Genomic DNA, 21,682 nt, shown 5'->3' with positions numbered 1-21,682 from the left:
ATGTTGATGTAGAAGAGACATGGAGAAGAGGGGACACGTGTTGATGTAGAAGAGACATGGGAAGAGGGGACACATGTTGACGTAGAGAGACATGAAGAAGAGGGGACACATGTTGACGTAGAAGAGACATGAAGAAGAGGGGACACATGTTGATGTAGAGAGACATGAAGAAGAGGGGACACATGTTGACGTAGAAGAGACATGAAGAAGAGGGGACACATGTTGACGTAGAAGAGACATGAAGAAGAGGGGACACATGTTGATGTAGAAGAGACATGAGGAAGAGGGGACACATGTTGACGTAGAAGAGACATGAAGAAGAGGGGACACATGTTGATGTAGAAGAGACATGAAGAAGAGGGGACACATGTTGATGTAGAAGAGACATGAAGAAGAGGGGACACATGTTGATGTAGAAGAGACATGAAGAAGAGGGGACACATGTTGATGTAGAAGAGACATGAAGAAGAGGGGACACATGTTGATGTAGAAGAGACATGAAGAAGAGGGGACACATGTTGATGTAGAAGAGACATGAAGAAGAGGGGACACATGTTGATGTAGAAGAGACATGAAGAAGAGGGGACACATGTTGATGTAGAAGAGACATGAAGAAGAGGGGACACATGTTGATGTAGAAGAGACATGAAGAAGAGGGGACACATGTTGACGTAGAAGAGACATGAAGAAGAGGGGACACATGTTAGATGCCTCACGGTGATGCTGATGGTCTGGTGGAGGCCCGGCCCCGTGGCGGTGCCCCCGAGGATGGCCTGAGCCACGGAGATCAACACGTCGGAGTGGATGTCGGCTCCGTTCCTCTTGAACACCGGGCTCCTCTGCACCTGCACGGGAACAGCACCTTCCACACGTCAGCACTCTGCTCTTCAGGGCGGCTTCTCATCCGTAGTTACCGTGGTGATTTATATATTTCAAGTGTGTTGTTTTAGATTCTCTGACGGGACTCACCCTGAACGTGATGAGGATCTCTTTGCTGCCCACGGCCATGCGCACCGACTGGCCGTGCTCCACTCCTGAGAGAACAGAGACATACTCACAACCTACGAATCCACTCCTGAGAGAACAGAGACATACTCACAACCTACGAATCCACTCCTGAGAGAGCAGAGACATACTCACAACCTACGAATCCACTCCTGAGAGAACAGAGACATACTCACAACCTACGAATCCACTCCTGAGAGAACAGAGACATACTCACAACCTACGAATCCACTCCTGAGAGAGCAGAGACATACTCACAACCTACGAATCCACTCCTGAGAGAACAGAGACATACTCACAACCTACGAATCCACTCCTGAGAGAACAGAGACATACTCACAACCTACGAATCCACTCCTGAGAGAGCAGAGACATACTCACAACCTACGAATCCACTCCTGAGAGAACAGAGACATACTCACAACCTACGAATCCACTCCTGAGAGAGCAGAGACATACTCACAACCTACGAATCCACTCCTGAGAGAACAGAGACATACTCACAACCTACGAATCCACTCCTGAGAGAACAGAGACATACTCACAACCTACGAATCCACTCCTGAGAGAGCAGAGACATACTCACAACCTACGAATCCACTCCTGAGAGAGCAGAGACATACTCACAACCTACGAATCCACTCCTGAGAGAACAGAGACATACTCACAACCTACGAATCCACTCCTGAGAGAGCAGAGACATACTCACAACCTACGAAGCAGACTACATACACTGACCACCTGTCAGTTACTGTGGTTTTAAACAGAGTACCAGACCTGAGTACTTCTACTGTTACTGAAGTACAACATCCGCGTACTTCTACTTTTACTCAAGTACAAGATCCGAGTACTTCTACTTTCACTCAAGTACAAGATCTGAGTACTTCTCCTTTTACTGAAGTACAAGACCTGAGTACTTCTACTTTTACTGAAGTACAACATCCGCGTACTTCTACTTTTACTGAAATACAAGACCTGAGTACTTCTACTTTTACTTGAGTACAACATCTGAGTACTTCTACTTTTACTCAATATCTGAGTACTTCTACTTTTACTCAAGTACAAGGTCTGAGTTCTTCTACTTTTACTCAAGTACAAGATCTGAGTACTTCTACTTTTACTCAAGTACAAGGTCTGAGTTCTTCTACTTTTACTCAAGTACAAGGTCTGAGTACTTCTACTTTTACTCAAGTACAAGGTCTGAGTTCTTCTACTTTTACTCAAGTACAAGATCCGAGTACTTCTACTTTCACTCAAGTACAAGATCTGAGTACTTCTCCTTTTACTGAAGTACAAGACCTGAGTACTTCTACTTTTACTGAAGTACAACATCCGCGTACTTCTACTTTTACTGAAATACAAGACCTGAGTACTTCTACTTTTACTTGAGTACAACATCTGAGTACTTCTACTTTTACTCAATATCTGAGTACTTCTACTTTTACTCAAGTACAAGGTCTGAGTTCTTCTACTTTTACTCAAGTACAAGATCTGAGTACTTCTACTTTTACTCAAGTACAAGGTCTGAGTTCTTCTACTTTTACTCAAGTACAAGGTCTGAGTACTTCTACTTTTACTCAAGTACAAGGTCTGAGTTCTTCTACTTTTACTCAAGTACAATATCTGAGTACTTCTACTTTTACTGAAGTACAATATCTGAGTACTTCTACTTTTACTCAAGTACAATATCTGAGTACTTCTACTTTTACTGAAGTACAAGATCTGAGTACTTCTACTTTTACTCAAGTACAAGGTCTGAGTACTTCTACTTTTACTCAAGTACAAGGTCTGAGTACTTCTACTTTTACTTAAGTACAAGGTCTGAGTACTTCTACTTTTACTCAAGTACAAGATCTGAGTACTTGCACTTTTACTCAAGATCTGAGTGCTTCTTCTTTTACTGAAGTACAAGATCTGAGTACTTCTACTTTTACTCAAGTACAAGGTCTGAGTACTTCTACTTTTACTCAAGTACAAGGTCTGAGTACTTCTACTTTTACTTAAGTACAAGGTCTGAGTACTTCTACTTTTACTCAAGTACAAGATCTGAGTACTTGCACTTTTACTCAAGATCTGAGTGCTTCTTCTTTTACTGAAGTACAAGATCTGAGTACTTCTACTTTTACTCAAGTACAAGGTCTGAGTACTTCTACTTTTACTCAAGTACAAGGTCTGAGTACTTCTACTTTTACTTAAGTACAAGGTCTGAGTACTTCTACTTTTACTCAAGTACAAGATCTGAGTACTTGCACTTTTACTCAAGATCTGAGTGCTTCTTCTTTTACTGAAGTACAAGATCTGAGTACTTCTACTTTTACTCAAGTACAAGGTCTGAGTACTTCTACTTTTACTCAAGTACAAGGTCTGAGTACTTCTACTTTTACTTAAGTACAAGGTCTGAGTACTTCTACTTTTACTCAAGTACAAGATCTGAGTACTTGCACTTTTACTCAAGATCTGAGTGCTTCTTCTTTTACTGAAGTACAAGATCTGAGTACTTCTACTTTTACACAAGTACACCATCTGAGTACTTCTACTTTTACACAAGTACAAGATCTGAGTACTTGTACTTTTACTCAATATCTCAGTACTTCTACTGAAGTACAAGATCTGAGTACTTGTACTTGTACTGAAGTACACCATCTGAGTGCCCCCCTGTGGTGTTGTGATGAAGCCACAGACAGCAGTCTAGCGGCTGGAGGCGGCCCCACCTGCGGGGACGGGCACGGAGACGGTCTGCCTCTTCTTGGTCTGCCCGGAGCCCCGGCACAGGAGGCAGATGGTGATGATGATGGAGCCTCTTCCTCCACAGCGGCGGCAGGCGCTGCGCATCATGAAGGGACCCGTGTTCGTGGCCTCCTGCACACAATCAGACTCGGCTTCATTACCAGGTAGCACACATTGGTTCTGACTTTAAAGTGATTCCAACAGAATAACACATTGTTTCGGAGTTATCCGTGCCAGTGAGAATCGGATCAGGTTTATCACCAGGTAGGTCGACACGTTCCAGGCATTTTGGTGTCGTGGTGCTTACATGAAAGTAAAACAAAAATTAAAATACAGAGGGAAGCGAAAACGGAAAACACATCATAATTTATAGGGATGTCCCGATCACCTTTTTTTGCTCCCGATCAGATTCCGATCATTTGATTTTGACAATCTGCCGATACCGATTTTTCCCGATCCGATCTTTATGCAATGCATTAAGAGAGAGAAAGGTAACGGATAACGGCTGGCCATCCAACGCGATGAGTTCAGCTATCTGGCTGTTATTGTGTGGCCTTTTCTCTGTTCTGGGGCCGTTTCTCTTTCCTCTTGAAAGCCTCTGAAAGTGTCGGTTGCTTCAGTGCCGTTCCCCGAGTGGCCGCTGTGTACTCGTCGTGTTGTTGTTGTTGTTTGTTTCTCAGGTAGCGTGTTAGATTGGTCGTGTTGAACGTAGCTCTGTTCTTTCCACCACGTGGAACCTCCTCCTTGCAAACATTGCATCTGGCTGTTACACTGCCTTCGCTTTCAATTTCATAATACTTCCAAACTCCTGACATGTTCTCCGTCCCGACTCCCGAGTCACCAGCTGAACGTAGCCTCTCGTTAGCTTGCTGCTGCTATCAGACACTGCGCCCACTCTGTTGCTTTCAGAGGAATAAGCAACACATACACGATGTTGTGTAACTTTAAACTAAGTCCTCAGGATGACTTTAAGACGTGAACATGGTCATTTTTGTTTTGTAACATTAAATAAAAAAAATAATAATAATAATAAAAACATTTAAAAAATCCCGATCCCCGATTTTTTTCTCCCGATTCCGATCTTTTGAAAATCACGTGATCGGCTCCGATCCCCGATCACGTGATCGGGACATCTCTAATAATTTAAGTTGCACGCTGACATGCGACAGCACGGATCTGACTCTTACTAACGTTGGCCGTTCACACAAGCGGCCGATCACAGTTAGAGTTCTCCGGCCGAAGCTCCAAAGAAACCATCGGTGTTTGCATCAAAGTGCCTGCTCTCCCCGTCTCTCTGAGTCTCCATTGCTCCAGAAGTCTCCATCACACTTGGGAGTTCAGCGTTCATCTGTCTGCAGCTGCTGTGCTTATGCAGGGTATCTGCGCGTTGTGTAGGTACACATGTAATGACTTTAAAGACCTTTTTAATACAACTTTATTTATAAAGCACTTTAAACCTCCAGACCAAAGTGCTGTACAGGCAAATACTAACACAGCTCAGCTCACACACCATAAAACAAGTACAACGAAAAACAATTTAAATGCAAAAAAGCAACACTCTAAAAGATGTTGAAACACCAAATGTTAAAACGCTAAGGAGAAGAGGTGGGTTTTAAGAAGCGATTTAAAAGCAGGCGGTGTGGAGGCCTGTCTGGTCTCCAGGGGCAGAGCGTTCCACAGTTTGGGAGCCGCTACAGAGAAGCAACGGCCCCTCTGAGCTTTGACCTGGTTTTAGGCACATTCAGGAGCAGCTGGTCCGCTGACCGGAGAGGGCGGCTCGGCGTGTAGTGCTGTAGCAGCTCAGCAAGGTGGTGGGGTCATGCCATTTAGGGATTTAAAAGTAAAGTAAAGAATTTTAAAATGGATCCTAAAATAAATGGGCAGCCAGTGGAGAGAAGCTAAAACAGGGAAATGTGGTCAAACCTCCGTGTGCCAGTTAAGAGCCTTGCTGCAGCATTTTGCACCCGCTGCAGTCGTGCGAGCGAGGACCCGCTGACCCCCATGTAGAGAGTTACAGTAGTCCAGCCGGGTGGTGACAAAGGCATGGATTACTGTCTCAAACTGCTGTCTGGAGAGAAAAGGTTTTACTTTCGCTAGCTGCCTCAGGTGATAAAAGCTCGTTTTTACCACCGACTTAATCTGACTCTCAAGTTTGAGTTCACGGTCCATTTTAATACCAAGGTTCGTAACGGTGGGCTTGGTGTACTGATGCAAGGGACCCAGGTCTACAGAAGTGGTGCCAGTGGTGCTACCAAAAACCATTACTTCTGTTTGTCCTTCATTGAGTTTAAGGAAGTTGCACGCCATCCAGGCCTTTATGTCATCTAGGCACTTTAGCAGTGGGCTAATTAGGTAACCCTCCTTCTTTGTTAGAGGGACATACATCTGGCTATCGTCAGCATAGCAGTGGAATGCGATGCCGTGCTTTCTAAAAATGGACCCAAGAGGGAGCACATAGAGGGAGAATAGCAGGGGGCCTAATACTGAGCCCTGTGGGACCCCATACAGGAGTGGAGCAGAGGATGACTCGGAGTCACCCAGGCTGACAGAGAAAGTTCTGTCCTTCAAATATGACCTGAACCATTCCAGGGCTTTTCCCTCGATGCCCACCCACTGCTCCAAGCGGGAGACCAGAGGGCTTTAACTTGGAGACAATCTCCTGTACAAAAGACAGAGCTGCTCACACTGATTAGAGGCAGCAGAACCCGGTGCAGGAACTGAGGGGTCAATTGCAGGAGCAGAGATTTGAGCTCTCGTGGAGTTCACCTTATTAATGAAAAAGTGAAGAAGGTCTCCATAGAGCTATTCTGGGGGCATTAAGGACCAAATCAATAGTCTGGAACAGAACGCGTGGCTTATGGCGATTTGACAGAAAGATGTCAGATAAAAGTTTGCTTTTTGCCTCCTTCCCAGTGATCTGATGGAGACGCCAACACTCCCTCAACATTTCAAATGAAACTTGCAGTTTGTCCTTTTTCCATTTACGCTCAGCTCTACGGCAATCCTGTCGGACAGCCCGAGTCGTGTCATTTAACCAAGGCTCAGATTTAGTTTTCGGTCGCCTGGTTTTTAAAGGAGCAACAGTGTCTATGGCAGCTTTGCAAGTGGAGTGAAACCATGAGCTAAGCTCATCCGTTTCAGGTGACATAGGTTCCCGATTCACACAGTTCTGTTTAAAGGCGACAGAGAACTGACCAGCAGTGGAGGGGTTAATAATGCGAGCGCGCCGAGGAGCAGCGCGCGGTTTAACCGTTTCACAAGCAAGACTCACATCAAATAATTCAGGCATATGATCAGAGAAAAAGGCGTCACAAATCTCCAGGTTAAGAACGGGCAAACCATAAGATAAAACAAGATCAAGTGTGTGTCCGCGTTCCTGCGTGGGGCCAGACACAGACTGCACAAGATTAAAGGAATCAACAAGGTCCTTTGCCATAGCTTTGTCGGGGCAACACACATGGATATTAAAATCCCCAACAATAAGAACACGATCATATTTTGGCATCATTTCAGCCAAGAAGTCCGAGAAATGGTTTAAAAACCCCTTATTGTATTTGGGAGGTCTATAGACCACAGCACACAGCACTGCATGAGAGCGACCACGCTCAGTTCAAAGCTGCCGGGTGAGCATGTCAGTGAAAGCTGCTGGCATTTATAGTCACTCTTAAAAACAGTTGCTATGCCTCCACCTCGGCCTGACGTCCGCGGAGAGTTAAAATAACAGCAATGCTGCGGTACAAGTTCGGTAAACGCGCTGGACTCACCAATACTGAGCCATGTCTCAGTCACGAAGAGGAAATCCAAGCCCTTGGAAGAAATCCTTTAGGACAAAAGTCTCGTTTGCTAGCGATCTTGCATTGACCAGGCCAAACCTGGCAGGGGCCGGCAGATTGGCGGCATTAGAGGTCCGGGGAGCCCGACACAGAGACCTCAGGTTATGCGGATTAACCCCACGGCAGCGGGGACGAGGGGAGCAGGTCCCGCGGTGCAGGAATGCCTCATCCGGGTCGACGACAGGTACCAGCCAGGCGTCGACAGTGTCCAGGAAGCGCCTCGAAAAAGAGAGTCGAGGCTCATACGCAGTACGAGAGAAAAGATGAGCTGAAGAAGCCTTCATTCTCACCAGTCGGCGGTGGCGTTTACAGCGGGTAGGTGGAGCCGGGGTGCGGCACAGGTAAACTGGTCCCCCTGATAAAAACGGAGGCAGCGTTTTATCTCCACCACGAGTAGACTTTGCTGGATTAATGGCAGAAAACCGAAGGTCCAGCAGTGTTTGGCGATCGTACACCAGTAGAGAGTTGACATTTTGCATTAAGCATGACAAAAACAGTACAAAAACACACAGCGTAAGCATCCACAGACGGCACGCCACACACACTGGCGCCATCTTTCTTTAAGACCTCTAAAAGGAAAAAATAATAGCAATACAACAAAATCGATAAACTAGACCAGTGATTCTCAAAGGGGGGCACCCTAGGGGTACGTTGGGGTACTGCAGGGGGTACGTGAGATTTAAAAAAAAAGAAAAGGTTAATAAAAACCCATGCATGATTACAAAAATAATATTAGTACAATAAGTTAAATAGAAAACACAATTTGTATAACATATTCCTCATATAAATGTGAAATGTGTGTATTGTATTTTATAGTTTTTCACAATATATCATTTTGTTCATTAGTTTGTAAAACATATATTACTTCAGTTGAAAAAATGAAAATATCCTTAGTTTGTTGTAATTCGTGCACGAAGGCGTTAATAAATCACACACTGAGGGAACATCACTATATTGTAATTATTTATTTAGGCTTTTTCGATCAAAGACGTTGGGGTCGGTCAGGGGGTGCTTGGCTGAGAAAATGTTTCAAAGGGGGAACACTACTGAAAAGAGTTTGAGAAGCACTGCACGAGACAGCAGTATAAACCGTTACTGAGTTTTATTGCATTTTAATATTAACGGGAAATATTCAGTGCACATTACCCAACATGACCACACGGGGCACTCTACTGCCACCTACTGAGCGGAGTGTGCGCTCGCCTTCCTATTTCACGTACAAGACACATATGTATTGGACGTTGCAGGATATAAAATAACGTTTGATGTTGATTTATTATTTTGATTATTCAATCGTTTAGTGATGTAATGGAGTAGGTCGTTGATTGGTGTCAGTTGATCGTGACACACGGACAGCTGATTGGTGCTGGCCTCAGCTGGTTAAAAGAGTCCTGCTGGTTATACGGTGTTTTGACCGCTGCGCTGCAGAGAAGTTACGATTTGTTTATTTTATGTGACGAAACGGTTTCAACATCGTCCGGTAAGATACTTTCATTTGTGTTCGAAGAGGACGAACACAGTGAAGAAAACGATAACATGAAAATAAATGTACCAAAAACCAACAATATATCTCTGAGTGAGGTGTGAGCGCGTCGGCCAGGCGCCAAAGAACAGAAGGGAGTTCAAAAAGTGGGAAAATATTGCTCTTTTAAACGTTAACGGTAAAATGAAACATACGGATTTAACAAAAATATATTTAAGACTTGTAAGAGTTTTTAAGGATTCGCGGGGACCCTGTTATGAGAACGTAAGGTCTCTGAGTGAAGTGGTCTCTCACCATGCCGGTGCCGTTGCAGTAGTGGCAGTGAGACACCTTGGTGCCGGGCTCGCTGCCCTTCCCATCGCAGCGAGGACACGCGTCCTCCAGGTTCACCGTCAGAGGCTTCTGGGCGCCTTTCGCTGCCTCGGAGAACGTCAGCTCCATCACAAACTGAGGCAGGAGAGCATACGATATTTACTTACACGCACACCTGTCAGATTCTTTAGCTTATTCTCTGCTTTAAAGAGTCCTCTCCTGCTGATGTTCAGGTGTATATCAGTATGTAGTGTCTCTACTTTAAAGAGTCCTCTCCTGATGATGTTCAGGTGTATATCAGTATGTAGTGTCTCTACTTTAAAGAGTCCTCTCCTGCTGATGTTCAGGTGTATATCAGTATGTAGTGTCTCTACTTTAAAGAGTCCTCTCCTGCTGATGTTCAGGTGTATATCAGTGTGTAGTGTCTCTACTTTAAAGAGTCCTCTCCTGATGATGTTCAGGTGTATATCAGTATGTAGTGTCTCTACTTTAAAGAGTCCTCTCCTGCTGATGTTCAGGTGTATATCAGTATGTAGTGTCTCTACTTTAAAGAGTCCTCTCCTGCTGATGCTCAGGTGTATATCAGTATGTAGTGTCTCTACTTTAAAGAGTCCTCTCCTGCTGATGTTCAGGTGTATATCAGTATGTAGTGTCTCTACTTTAAAGAGTCCTCTCCTGCTGATGCTCAGGTGTATATCAGTATGTAGTGTCTCTACTTTAAAGAGTCCTCTCCTGCTGATGTTCAGGTGTATATCAGTATGTAGTGTCTCTACTTTAAAGAGTCCTCTCCTGCTGATGTTCAGGTGTATATCAGTATGTAGTGTCTCTACTTTATAGAGTCCTCTCCTGCTGATGTTCAGGTGTATATCAGTATGTAGTGTCTCTACTTTAAAGAGTCCTCTCCTGCTGATGTCCAGGTGTATATCAGTATGTAGTGTCTCTACTTTAAAGAGTCCTCTCCTGCTGATGTTCAGGTGTATATCAGTATGTAGTGTCTCTACTTTAAAGAGTCCTCTCCTGCTGATGTTCAGGTGTATATCAGTATGTAGTGTCTCTACTTTAAAGAGTCCTCTCCTGCTGATGTTCAGGTGTATATCAGTATGTAGTGTCTACTTTAAAGAGTCCTCTCCTGCTGATGTTCAGGTGTATATCAGTATGTAGAGTCTCTACTTTAAAGAGTCCTCTCCTGCTGATGTTCAGGTGTATATCAGTATGTAGTGTCTCTACTTTAAAGAGTCCTCTCCTGCTGATGTTCAGGTGTATATCAGTATGTAGTGTCTCTACTTTAAAGAGTCCTCTCCTGCTGATGTTCAGGTGTATATCAGTATGTAGAGTCTCTACTTTAAAGAGTCCTCTCCTGCTGATGTTCAGGTGTATATCAGTATTTAGTGTCTCTACTTTAAAGAGTCCTCTCCTGCTGATGCTCAGGTGTATATCAGTATGTAGTGTCTCTACTTTAAAGAGTCCTCACCTGCTGATGTTCAGGTGTATATCAGTATGTAGTGTCTCTACTTTATAGAGTCCTCTCCTGCTGATGTTCAGGTGTATATCAGTATGTAGTGTCTCTACTTTAAAGAGTCCTCTCCTGCTGATGTCCAGGTGTATATCAGTATGTAGTGTCTCTACTTTAAAGAGTCCTCTCCTGCTGATGTTCAGGTGTATATCAGTATGTAGTGTCTCTACTTTAAAGAGTCCTCTCCTGCTGATGTTCAGGTGTATATCAGTATGTAGTGTCTCTACTTTAAAGAGTCCTCTCCTGCTGATGTTCAGGTGTATATCAGTATGTAGTGTCTCTACTTTAAAGAGTCCTCTCCTGCTGATGTTCAGGTGTATATCAGTATGTAGTGTCTACTTTAAAGAGTCCTCTCCTGCTGATGTTCAGGTGTATATCAGTATGTAGAGTCTCTACTTTAAAGAGTCCTCTCCTGCTGATGTTCAGGTGTATATCAGTATGTAGTGTCTCTACTTTAAAGAGTCCTCTCCTGCTGATGTTCAGGTGTATATCAGTATGTAGTGTCTCTACTTTAAAGAGTCCTCTCCTGCTGATGTTCAGGTGTATATCAGTATGTAGAGTCTCTACTTTAAAGAGTCCTCTCCTGCTGATGTTCAGGTGTATATCAGTATTTAGTGTCTCTACTTTAAAGAGTCCTCTCCTGCTGATGTTCAGGTGTATATCAGTATGTAGTGTCTCTACTTTAAAGAGTCCTCTCCTGCTGATGTTCAGGTGTATATCAGTATGTAGTGTCTCTACTTTAAAGAGTCCTCTCCTGCTGATGTTCAGGTGTATATCAGTATGTAGTGTCTACTTTAAAGAGTCCTCTCCTGCTGATGTTCAGGTGTATATCAGTATGTAGTGTCTACTTTAAAGAGTCCTCTCCTGCTGATGTTCAGGTGTATATCAGCATGTAGTGTCTCTACTTTAAAGAGTCTCCCTGCTGATGTTCAGGTGTATATCAGTATGTAGAGTCTCTACTTTAAAGAGTCCTCTCCTGCTGATGTTCAGGTGTATATCAGTATGTAGTGTCTCTACTTTAAAGAGTCCTCTCCTGCTGATGTTCAGGTGTATATCAGTATGTAGAGTCTCTACTTTAAAGAGTCCTCTCCTGCTGATGTTCAGGTGTATATCAGTATTTAGTGTCTCTACTTTAAAGAGTCCTCTCCTGCTGATGTTCAGGTGTATATCAGTATGTAGTGTCTCTACTTTAAAGAGTCCTATCCTGCTGATGTTCAGGTGTATATCAGTATGTAGTGTCTCTACTTTAAAGAGTCCTCTCCTGCTGATGTTCAGGTGTATATCAGTATGTAGTGTCTCTACTTTAAAGAGTCCTCTCCTGCTGATGTTCAGGTGTATATCAGTATGTAGTGTCTCTACTTTAAAGAGTCCTCTCCTGCTGATGTTCAGGTGTATATCAGTATGTAGTGTCTACTTTAAAGAGTCCTCTCCTGCTGATGTTCAGGTGTATATCAGTATGTAGTGTCTCTACTTTAAAGAGTCCTCTCCTGCTGATGTTCAGGTGTATATCAGTATGTAGTGTCTCTACTTTAAAGAGTCCTCTCCTGCTGATGTTCAGGTGTATATCAGTATGTAGTGTCTCTACTTTAAAGAGTCCTCTCCTGCTGATGTTCAGGTGTATATCAGTATGTAGTGTCTCTACTTTAAAGAGTCCTCTCCTGCTGATGTTCAGGTGTGTATCAGTATTTTATAATGTGTTGTGTGTTTGATGCAAAGTCTGATGTGTACCTCTGGTCTCTGTTCAAACATGCTGTTGAGGTCTCCGAAGCCCCTCCCCCCGCTGAACTCTCCGAAGATCTTCCGGAACAGCTCTTCCGGGTTGATGCTGGCCCCCCCCGCTTTGTAGTACTGCTGCTGACCCGCCCCCCCGCCACTCGGGTTGAAGCCCGCTGCTCCGTACGTGTCATACTGCTTCCTCTTCAGCTCGTCACTCAGCACCTGCGTGCGCGCACACACACACACACACACACACACACACACACACACACACACACACACAGTCAGCCTGATATAAAGAAAAGCAGGACTAAAGTTACGGAGAGTACATGAAGTGTGAAACATCTGCTGAGTGAACCTCGTAGGCGCCGGCCAGCTTGGCGAACTTCTCTTTGGACTCGGGGTCGTCTGGGTTTGTGTCGGGGTGGAACTTCTTCGCCAACTGCGGAGAAACAGAGAGGGAGAATTAAGTGTTTTGATTCTACTAATTCAGTTCAATATTAAAGGTCCCCTGTCATGGTGAATGCTCTTCTTCATGTCTTTTCTACATCAACGTGTGTCTCCTCTGTGTTCAGACTCGGAAACAGAAACAAAGACCCCTCTCTGTTTCTCCGGATCCATCTTTAAACAAACTGTTGAAAATCAGCTGATCAGACCACAACCATGGTGTATAACATCATCTCCACACGTGACTGATAGTTTGAGATAAGTCAGTATTCTGAAAACAGGCAGAATTCAGACTGATGAGAAAAAAGTCCGATTTTTGAGAACAATTGCAGAGTTTTGACTTTTCCAGAATCCTGAGAAGAAAAAAAGAGAATCCTGAAAAATGTCATGATTTGGAAAAATAACAAAAGTATGAAACTCGTAATCTTTCGAAAAACTAAAGAAAAAAAAGTCAGAATTCTGTTTGAAGTGAAATATATGAAGAAACTATTATGTTCCGCTTCGCTCGAATGCAGTATTTCCCCCTGGAAGTGAGCGTAATGCTCAGGGTTGGGTTGTAACGGAATACATGTAACGGCGTTACGTAATCAGAATACAAAAATCAAGTAACTGTATTCAGCTCGCGTTACATTTGAAAACCGAGTAATCTGATTACAGTTACTTTCGTAAACCTGAAGTGAATACATTTTGGATTACTTATTGGAATTATTGGTGGAAAGATTTCCTCTCAACATTTAATATTCAAGTAGTAACAGCCGAATCATCACAGCCCACAAAACCTATTACCGCGCAGATGGACCAAAATAGCGTTTGAAAAAAAAGGGGCGGGTCCGCTCAGTGGAACAATAACAACGAAACATGGAGGAACACAAGTCTGCGTTTAAGTCGTGTATGTGTAGAGGTGTGTGTGGTTAAAACACATCAGCCAACACTGGCAGGACAGAAGGCGACACGCCCGTTCTAAGCCGTGTCCCCCACTCTCCTCACGTCCCAAGCTGCATCCCCAACACGTGTATTATGTTGTTACATCGTTCCAGATGTGATGTTTCAGTGTGCTCTTGATAAGCCATTAAAACAGTAAAAACACGTTCAGTTTCCTTTTGCTTTTTGTGTCTCCTGTTCACCAAAACATCCATCTGTGATGGAAAAAGAAAGTAATCCAAAAGTAATCTAAAAGTAATCTGATTACTCTGTCTTTCAGAGCCATGTAATCAGTAATCAGTAACTGATTACATGTACAAAGTAACCCTCCCAACCCTGGTAATGCTACATCTATAGAAACCCCCTGGATAAAGTACATCTGATCTTATCAAAGGATTCCCTGGTTCTGGTTTTAGCCGCTGCATTTGGCTACAATCTGCCATTGTGTTGTATTTAGGTTGTTGCTGTGCCACAGGATGTTTCTTATTTAAACAAATGTAAGGTGACACTGTAAAGGTGATGTGTAGATGGCGTCAGGTTGTGAACAGAAGTCTGACTGAGCTGAATCCAGATCAGATGCACGCTGGAGGCTCTTTGAGCAGCTCTCAAGGATCCTGCTGTGATGGTACATGTTTGTTTGTCATGTGTTGTGTCTTGATGTTTGTCTGTTGATGTTACACATGGGGCTGCTGGGATGCACGGAGCATTTCAGACTGGATCTGACCATCTGGTATGGTACCTGGTACCTGGTATGGTATGGTACCTGGTATGGTATGGTATGGTACCTGGTATGGTATGGTACCTGGTATGGTACCTGGTACGGTATGGTACGGTACCTGGTATGGTACCTGGTACCTGGTATGGTATCGTATGGTACCTGGTATGATATGGTACCTGGTATGTTATGGTATGATATGGTACCTGGTATGTTATGGTATGGTATGGTACCTGGTATGGTATGGTATGGTACCTGGTATGGTATGGTACCTGGTATGGTACCTGGTACGGTATGGTACGGTACCTGGTATGGTACCTGGTACCTGGTATGGTATCGTATGGTACCTGGTATGATATGGTACCTGGTATGTTATGGTATGATATGGTACCTGGTATGTTATGGTATGATATGGTACCTGGTATGTTATGGTATGATATGGTACCTGGTATGTTATGGTATGGTACCTGGTATGGTAATGTATGGTACCTGGTATGGTACAATATGGTACCTGGTATGGTATGGTATGGTACCTGGTATGGTATGGTATGGTACCTGGTATGGTACCTGGTATGGTATGGTACCTGGTATGGTAAGGTATGGTATGGCACCTGGCATGGTATGGTACCTGCCTAGTATGGTATGGTACCTGGTCTGGTATGGTACCTGATATGGTATGGTACCTGGTATGGTATGGTACCTGGTATTGTAAGGTATGGTACCTGCCTGGTATGGTACCTGATATGGTATGGTACCAGGTATGGTATGGTACCTGGTATGTTATGGTACCTGGTATGGTATGGTACCTGGTATTGTAAGGTATGGTACCTGCCTGGTATGGTATGGTACCTGGTATGGTATGGTACCTGGTATTGTAAGGTATGGTACCTGCCTGGTATGGTACCTGATATGGTATGGTACCAGGTATGGTATGGTACCTGGTATGTTATGGTACCTGGTATGGTATGGTACCTGGTATTGTAAGGTATGGTACCTGCCTGGTATGGTATGGTACCTGGTATGGTGTGGTATGGTACCTGGTATGGTATGGTACCTGGTATTGTAAGGTATGGTACCTGCCTGGTATGGTACCTGGTATGGTACGGTATGGTACCTGGTATGGTACCTGCCTGGTATGGTACCTGCCTGGTATGGTATGGTACCTGGTATTGTAAGGTATGGTACCTGCCTGGTATGGTACCTGGTATTGTAAGGTATGGTACCTGCCTGGTATGGTACCTGGCATGGTACCTGGTATGGTACCTGGTATGGTACCTGGTATGGTATGGTATGGTACCTGGTATGGTACCTGGTATGGTACCTGGTATGGTACCTGGTATGGTATGGTATGGTACCTGGTATGGTATGGTACCTGGTATGGTATGGTATGGTATGGTACCTGGTATGGTATGGTACCTGGTATTGTAAGGTATGGTAGCTGCCTGGTATGGTACCTGGTATGGTACCTGGTACGGTATGGTACCTGGTACGGTATGGTACCTGGTATGGTATGGTACCTGCCTGGTATGGTATGGTACCTGGTATTGTAAGGTATGGTACCTGCCTGGTATGGTACCTGGTATTGTAAGGTATGGTACCTGGCATGGTATGGTATGGTACCTGGTATGGTATGGTACCTGGTATGGTATGGTACCTGGTATGGTATGGTATGGTACCTGGTATGTTATGGTATGGTACCTGGTATGGTATGGTACCTGGTATGGTATGGTACCTGGTATGGTATGGTATGGTACCTGGTATGGTACCTGGTATGGTATGGTATGGTACCTGGTATGGTATGGTACCTGGTATGGTATGGTACCTGGTATGGTACCTGGTATGGTATGGTACCTGCCTGGTATGGTATGGTACCTGGTATTGTAAGGTATGGTACCTGCCTGGTATGGTACCTGGTATTGTAAGGTATGGTACCTGGCATGGTATGGTATGGTATGGTATGGTACCTGGTATGGTATGGTATGGTATGGTACCTGGTATGGTATGGTACCTGGTATGGTATGGTATGGTACCTGGTATGTTATGGTATGGTATGGTATGGTACCTGGTATGGTATGGTATGGTACCTGGTATGGTATGGTACCTGGTATGGTATGGTATGGTACCTGGTATGGTACCTGGTATGGTATGGTACCTGGTATGGTATGGTACCTGGTATGGTATGGTATGGTACCTGGTATGGTATGGTACCTGGTATGGTATGGTATGGTACCTGGTATGGTATGGTACCTGGTATGGTATGGTACCTGGTATGGTACCTGGTATGGTATGGTACCTGGTATGGTACCTGGTATGGTATGGTATGGTATGGTACCTGGTATGGTATGGTATGGTACCTGGTAGTAAGCCTTCTTGATGTCCTTCTGAGTCGCAGAGCGCGGGACGCCCAGCACCTGGTACAGATCCTGCTGGCTTCCCCCCCGACGGCTGCTGGTGTGGAACGAGCGACTCGACCTGAAGCCTGCCGAGAGGAGTCAGAACACCTGTGTTAGTCCCACCGAGGGGGCACCTACATTCTGACAGCACTTCATCTCAGAGGTACACATTCTACTGTTACACCAAACGCACGAACTACGCTTTCTGGGGGTGTTTCTCAATGTCGAGGACGCGTCCTTGGTAGGACATGTCTTCCGAGCGTTCGGGAGAAAGATACAGATGACCGTGAAGATAACAAATCTATAAACTCTCTGACAAATAAAAACACATTGAAGGGTTTCTGTTAACACGATATAAAGTGTGCATATTATATTACTTTTGTTTTGAAGTGTAGTGACTGCTCCCTGCTGCTGCAAAGTGGGAGCAATGATCGTCTGGACATTTTCTATTTAGACTGACATTAAGAACAAATGGCACACCTTGGGTCCAGACACACACACCCAGTGAGGACAGACCAACCTTTATACATAACTTAGAGTCAGTCATTTGTTGTTTATTAATTGTTGCTTAATTTTGTATCGTGTAATAATTCTCATGTTACATTTTTGTATTATTGTTTTACACATTCAAAATAACTCAAATCAAAAAATGAACCAGGGTTCTTGTTTGTTACATGTCTTTGTGCACGTTGTTCTTTTTAGTGTCAAGTCGTGTTTTAAAGGTCACCTGTCAGGCTATCTGTAGGCCATAGCAGAGGCCTGTTTCAAAAGTGATTTTGATTCTGTCACTGACTCTGCTTCTGTGAACACCACAGTCCGTGACTCTGAACAACGTGGTCTGGAAAACCCTTTCAGTTTGACTCCTTTTACTGTTGATGTTGTTCGTGAAGCTTTAACCAAGTTAGATCCTAGGAAACCGGCCGGTCCGGACGACGTAGAGCCTTTCTTTTTAAAGATAGCTGCAGATCTTATTGCTCCACCTCTCACTTCTCTTTCTAACCTCTCCCTCAGCACGAACACAATTCCTAAAGTATGGAAGTCAGCGTATGTCTTGCCTTCGCTGAAAGGAGGGGAGGCCACCTTATTAAATAACTATAGGCCAATCTCTAAGTGGTCAGTTCTGGCTAAGGTTCTTGAACGCCTAGTGAGTGAACAGGTAAAGGTGTTTTTATGTACACATGACATCCTGTCTGAGCATCAGTCAGGCTTCAGAAAGCAGCGCAGCACCATCACTGCCACGATGAACGTGTGAATGACATTACTAGTATTTTAGATAATAAGCAGAGTTGTGCAGCTCTGTTTGTTGACCTTTCCAAAGCGTTTGACACCGTGGATCATCTCATCTTAAAGCAGAGGCTGCTCAGTATTGGCATGTCCAGCCTTGCAGTGGGGTGGTTTGAGAACTACCTCTCTGAAAGGTCCCATGTGTTCACTTTGATGGACTGTCTTCTGAGTGGTTAAACATTTCTAATGGTGTACCACAAGGTTCTGTTTTAGGACCACTTTTATTCTCCATCTACATCAACAGCTTAGGTGAACATGTGGATGAAGCTACTTTACATTAGTATGCGGATGATACCGTGATGTTCTGTGCAGGTCCATCATTCATTCAGGAGCTGCTGTTAAATTACAGGCTGTTTCTAACATTATTCAGACTCAGCTCTCTGAACTAAAGCTTCTTTTAAATGTGGATAAAACCAAGGTAACGCTCTTTTCTAAAGTCAAAGACTCCAGAGCCTGCTTTGGATATTGTAACTACGCAAGGAACAAAACTTGAAGTTGTTGCCTGTTACAAATACCTGGGTATCTGGATTGATGACTGTCTCTCTTTTAAACTTCATGTCAATAACCTGTTTAGAAAGCTGAGGGTTAGGCTAGGTTTCTTCTACAGAAACAAGTCCTGCTTCTCGCTTGAGGCCAGGAAGAGGCTCTGTGACCTTTGACCTGTGCTGGACTCTGGGGATCTGGTCTATATGAATGCACCTGCCCATTGCCTGGTCCAGTCAGATGCTGCGTATCACTGTACCCTGTGTGCAAGGGCTGGTTTGCTTTCACTAACTGCACGGAGGCTCAGTCACTGGTACATTTTATATACAAAGCCATGCTAGGGAAACCTCCATCTTATATCTGCTCCCTGATCTCACGGAGAACTGTAAGTGGCTACTGCCTGAGATCGAATGCAGTGGTTTTATTAAATGTGCCAACTGCTAGGACTGTCTGAGGGAAGCAGCTTTTAGATGCAGCTCCTCTGTCTTGGAACAGGCTGCACATTAAATGGAAACTGAACAATCTGGTGCCACTAAATGTTTTAAAGCTCGGTTGGATGCTACTCAATCGGAAGCTGTTTGTACCTGTTTATGTGGATAGGTATTGTAAATTGTAATCCCTGTGATGATGCTGTGAAATGTTCTTTTTGTTGTTCTGTTTATGTGTTTATGTTTCATGTGGAACTACTTGAGTCTCCCTTGAAAAAGAGATCAATGATCTCAATGGGATACACCTGGGTAAATAAAGGTTTGAAATGAAATGAAATAAAGTGCTGATTCTGGGATAAAGCTTTAAAGAGGAGGGTCTGACTCATGCGGGACCCGGCAGCTACCGTCTAAACTAAATGCTGCCGTGATGAAACTCCATATCATGGATCATCAAGGATCTGAAACAGTCTGGAGCTCAAAGGCTTTCTCTCTTGCCGGTTACACCACAAGGTGAGTTCCTTTCTACTTCCTGCTTCTTCACACACATGCTCTCCAGCACAGGTTAGCTCTGAGTGTTAGCGATGCTAATGTAAACACCGACCATATTACGGTCGGGCATTGTTTCTGATAGCAGCGTTTCTGATTGGGCCGTGGGTCCACATTTCAGATGTTACGACATATCGGACGCACATCTGGATCAGCTCCGTAGTTCCCCGTTTTTAGAGATGTGGGTTCGGAGGAAAAGAGAGGGTTGTGTTTTATGACGCTTGGTCCCCTTTAGAGATGACTCTGAACTTGCTCCATAGTTGCTCCTTTGTTAACTGGACTTATATCTTTCTCACTGTACATTTTACATCTATATATAATGTAACATGCCATTCTTGCAGACTACGTGTAATAGTATCCATCATCCTTGTGTTAGCTGTAAGTCAGCCCTTCACAGTGTTCTCCACATGTTCTCTCGTGCACAATGAACCAGGGTTCTTGTTTATTAAGTCTTTGCGCACGCTTTTCTCAGAACATGTAAAACAAGTTCTTTTTTATTATGTATTTGCATTTTAAGAAAATATTCACAAAGCATACATAACAAAATAAACACATCTAGGTACATAGATTACATAACAGATGATACATCCGAAAAGAAGTAATACAATAATAGTAATAATAATATTACAAATAAAAGAATGCATTATTAATACTCAGGTATACATTAATTATCTTCATGATATTGTTCTTCCCATTTCTCCACCTTTCCTCAAAGATGTGCATCTGGTTTCTAATTCTCAGAGTTTCTCCATTACAAGTTATTCCATTGTGAGTTTACTAAGTTATTATCTGTTAGCCAATTCCTTGTAATTCCTTTCATGATCGCTATTCTAATTACCAGACTGTTTAAAGAACATCCATAACATTCTGTTTGCAACTCACATCAATATTCCAATTACTTGTACATAGACTATTCTACACTATCTCTACTATACTCTATTTCATTTACTTGCACTAATTCTCCTGTTGTGTTGCTCTGTTGGAGGAGCCTCGGATGTTTTCTCCACGTGTTTTCTTGTGCAAAATAAACCAGGGTTCTTGTTGATAACATTTCTGTGCGCGCGCTTTTTCTCAGAACATGCATAAACAAGTTGTTAAAAAGTGTTGTGGACCTGCATGACACCTCAGTGTGATGCTATCAATGTGATGCTAACAGTTAGCTCCTCACCTGTCATTCCTCTCAATGTCACCACATTTCTCCCTGACGCCGGACAGAGGCTCCGGTTCTCGGCTCTCTCTCTCCGGGGACGAGGCCACACTGAGACCGAGCAGAGTGCTGCATGATGGGCAGACACGGAGAGGAACCGACCGCTCAGTCCGGAGCAGAGAAGCCGGGCAGCGGAGGACGCCATCTTTGCGTCACTGACAGTGAGAGAGGCGGTCTGCGCATGTGCGGGATGTTGGTCAATGTAGTTTTTTATGGAAAGTGTGAAAACTACAATTTAGAGTTTTCAAATTAAACGTTGCAAGATTCATATAAATAAAATAGAAATAGTGCAAGAAGAGCCTATATACAAGTAAATGGAATATGATGTATTAGATAAATAATTAGCACAATGCAATCAGATGAATGTTTATGGATGATCTTAAAAAAGTTCAGGTAAGGATGCATTCACACCTAAATCCACTTCTCTGCTGCGCACCAGACCACAGTTGTTTGCATTGTTTCATTTTTCAGAAGGTTCGGTTTGCGTTCACACGGGCAACATTCAAACGGACTATAAACTTTAAACACAAGTCATGTGCACGGAAATGCTGCTCAACAATTGGGCAGACATTAAGGGGGTAAAAACGCACATCCGGGCAATTTCTACCGGAGCCTCCGCCATGGAGCATCGGCAGGTTATTTTCATGCCGTTGTTAATCTGGAGAGCAT

General features: G+C 43.8%; 1 protein-coding gene across 2 annotated transcripts in view; it reads right to left on the bottom strand.

The window, feature by feature from the left end:
• Positions 1-21,181, bottom strand: part of LOC117441085 (dnaJ homolog subfamily A member 3, mitochondrial-like) — a 25,633-nt gene extending 4,452 nt beyond the window's left edge. For both annotated transcript variants that reach the window (XM_034077282.1, XM_034077283.1), the window contains exons 1-8: positions 20,975-21,181; positions 17,027-17,151; positions 12,948-13,031; positions 12,602-12,811; positions 9,343-9,495; positions 3,717-3,864; positions 970-1,034; positions 717-845 (exon numbers count right to left, since the gene is read on the bottom strand). In XM_034077282.1, coding sequence (XP_033933173.1) covers positions 717-845; positions 970-1,034; positions 3,717-3,864; positions 9,343-9,495; positions 12,602-12,811; positions 12,948-13,031; positions 17,027-17,151; positions 20,975-21,158 — 1,098 coding nt within the window. In that variant the 5' untranslated portion in view covers positions 21,159-21,181. The remainder of the gene's footprint in view (positions 1-716; positions 846-969; positions 1,035-3,716; positions 3,865-9,342; positions 9,496-12,601; positions 12,812-12,947; positions 13,032-17,026; positions 17,152-20,974) is intronic.
• Between the last annotated feature and the right edge of the window lie 501 nt (positions 21,182-21,682).

Source organism: Pseudochaenichthys georgianus, unplaced genomic scaffold (genome assembly GCF_902827115.2).
Source record: "Pseudochaenichthys georgianus unplaced genomic scaffold, fPseGeo1.2 scaffold_1464_arrow_ctg1, whole genome shotgun sequence".
NCBI lineage: Eukaryota > Metazoa > Chordata > Actinopteri > Perciformes > Channichthyidae > Pseudochaenichthys > Pseudochaenichthys georgianus.
Note: the sequence above shows the minus strand (reverse complement) of the source record. Positions and strands in the feature narration are given on the sequence as shown.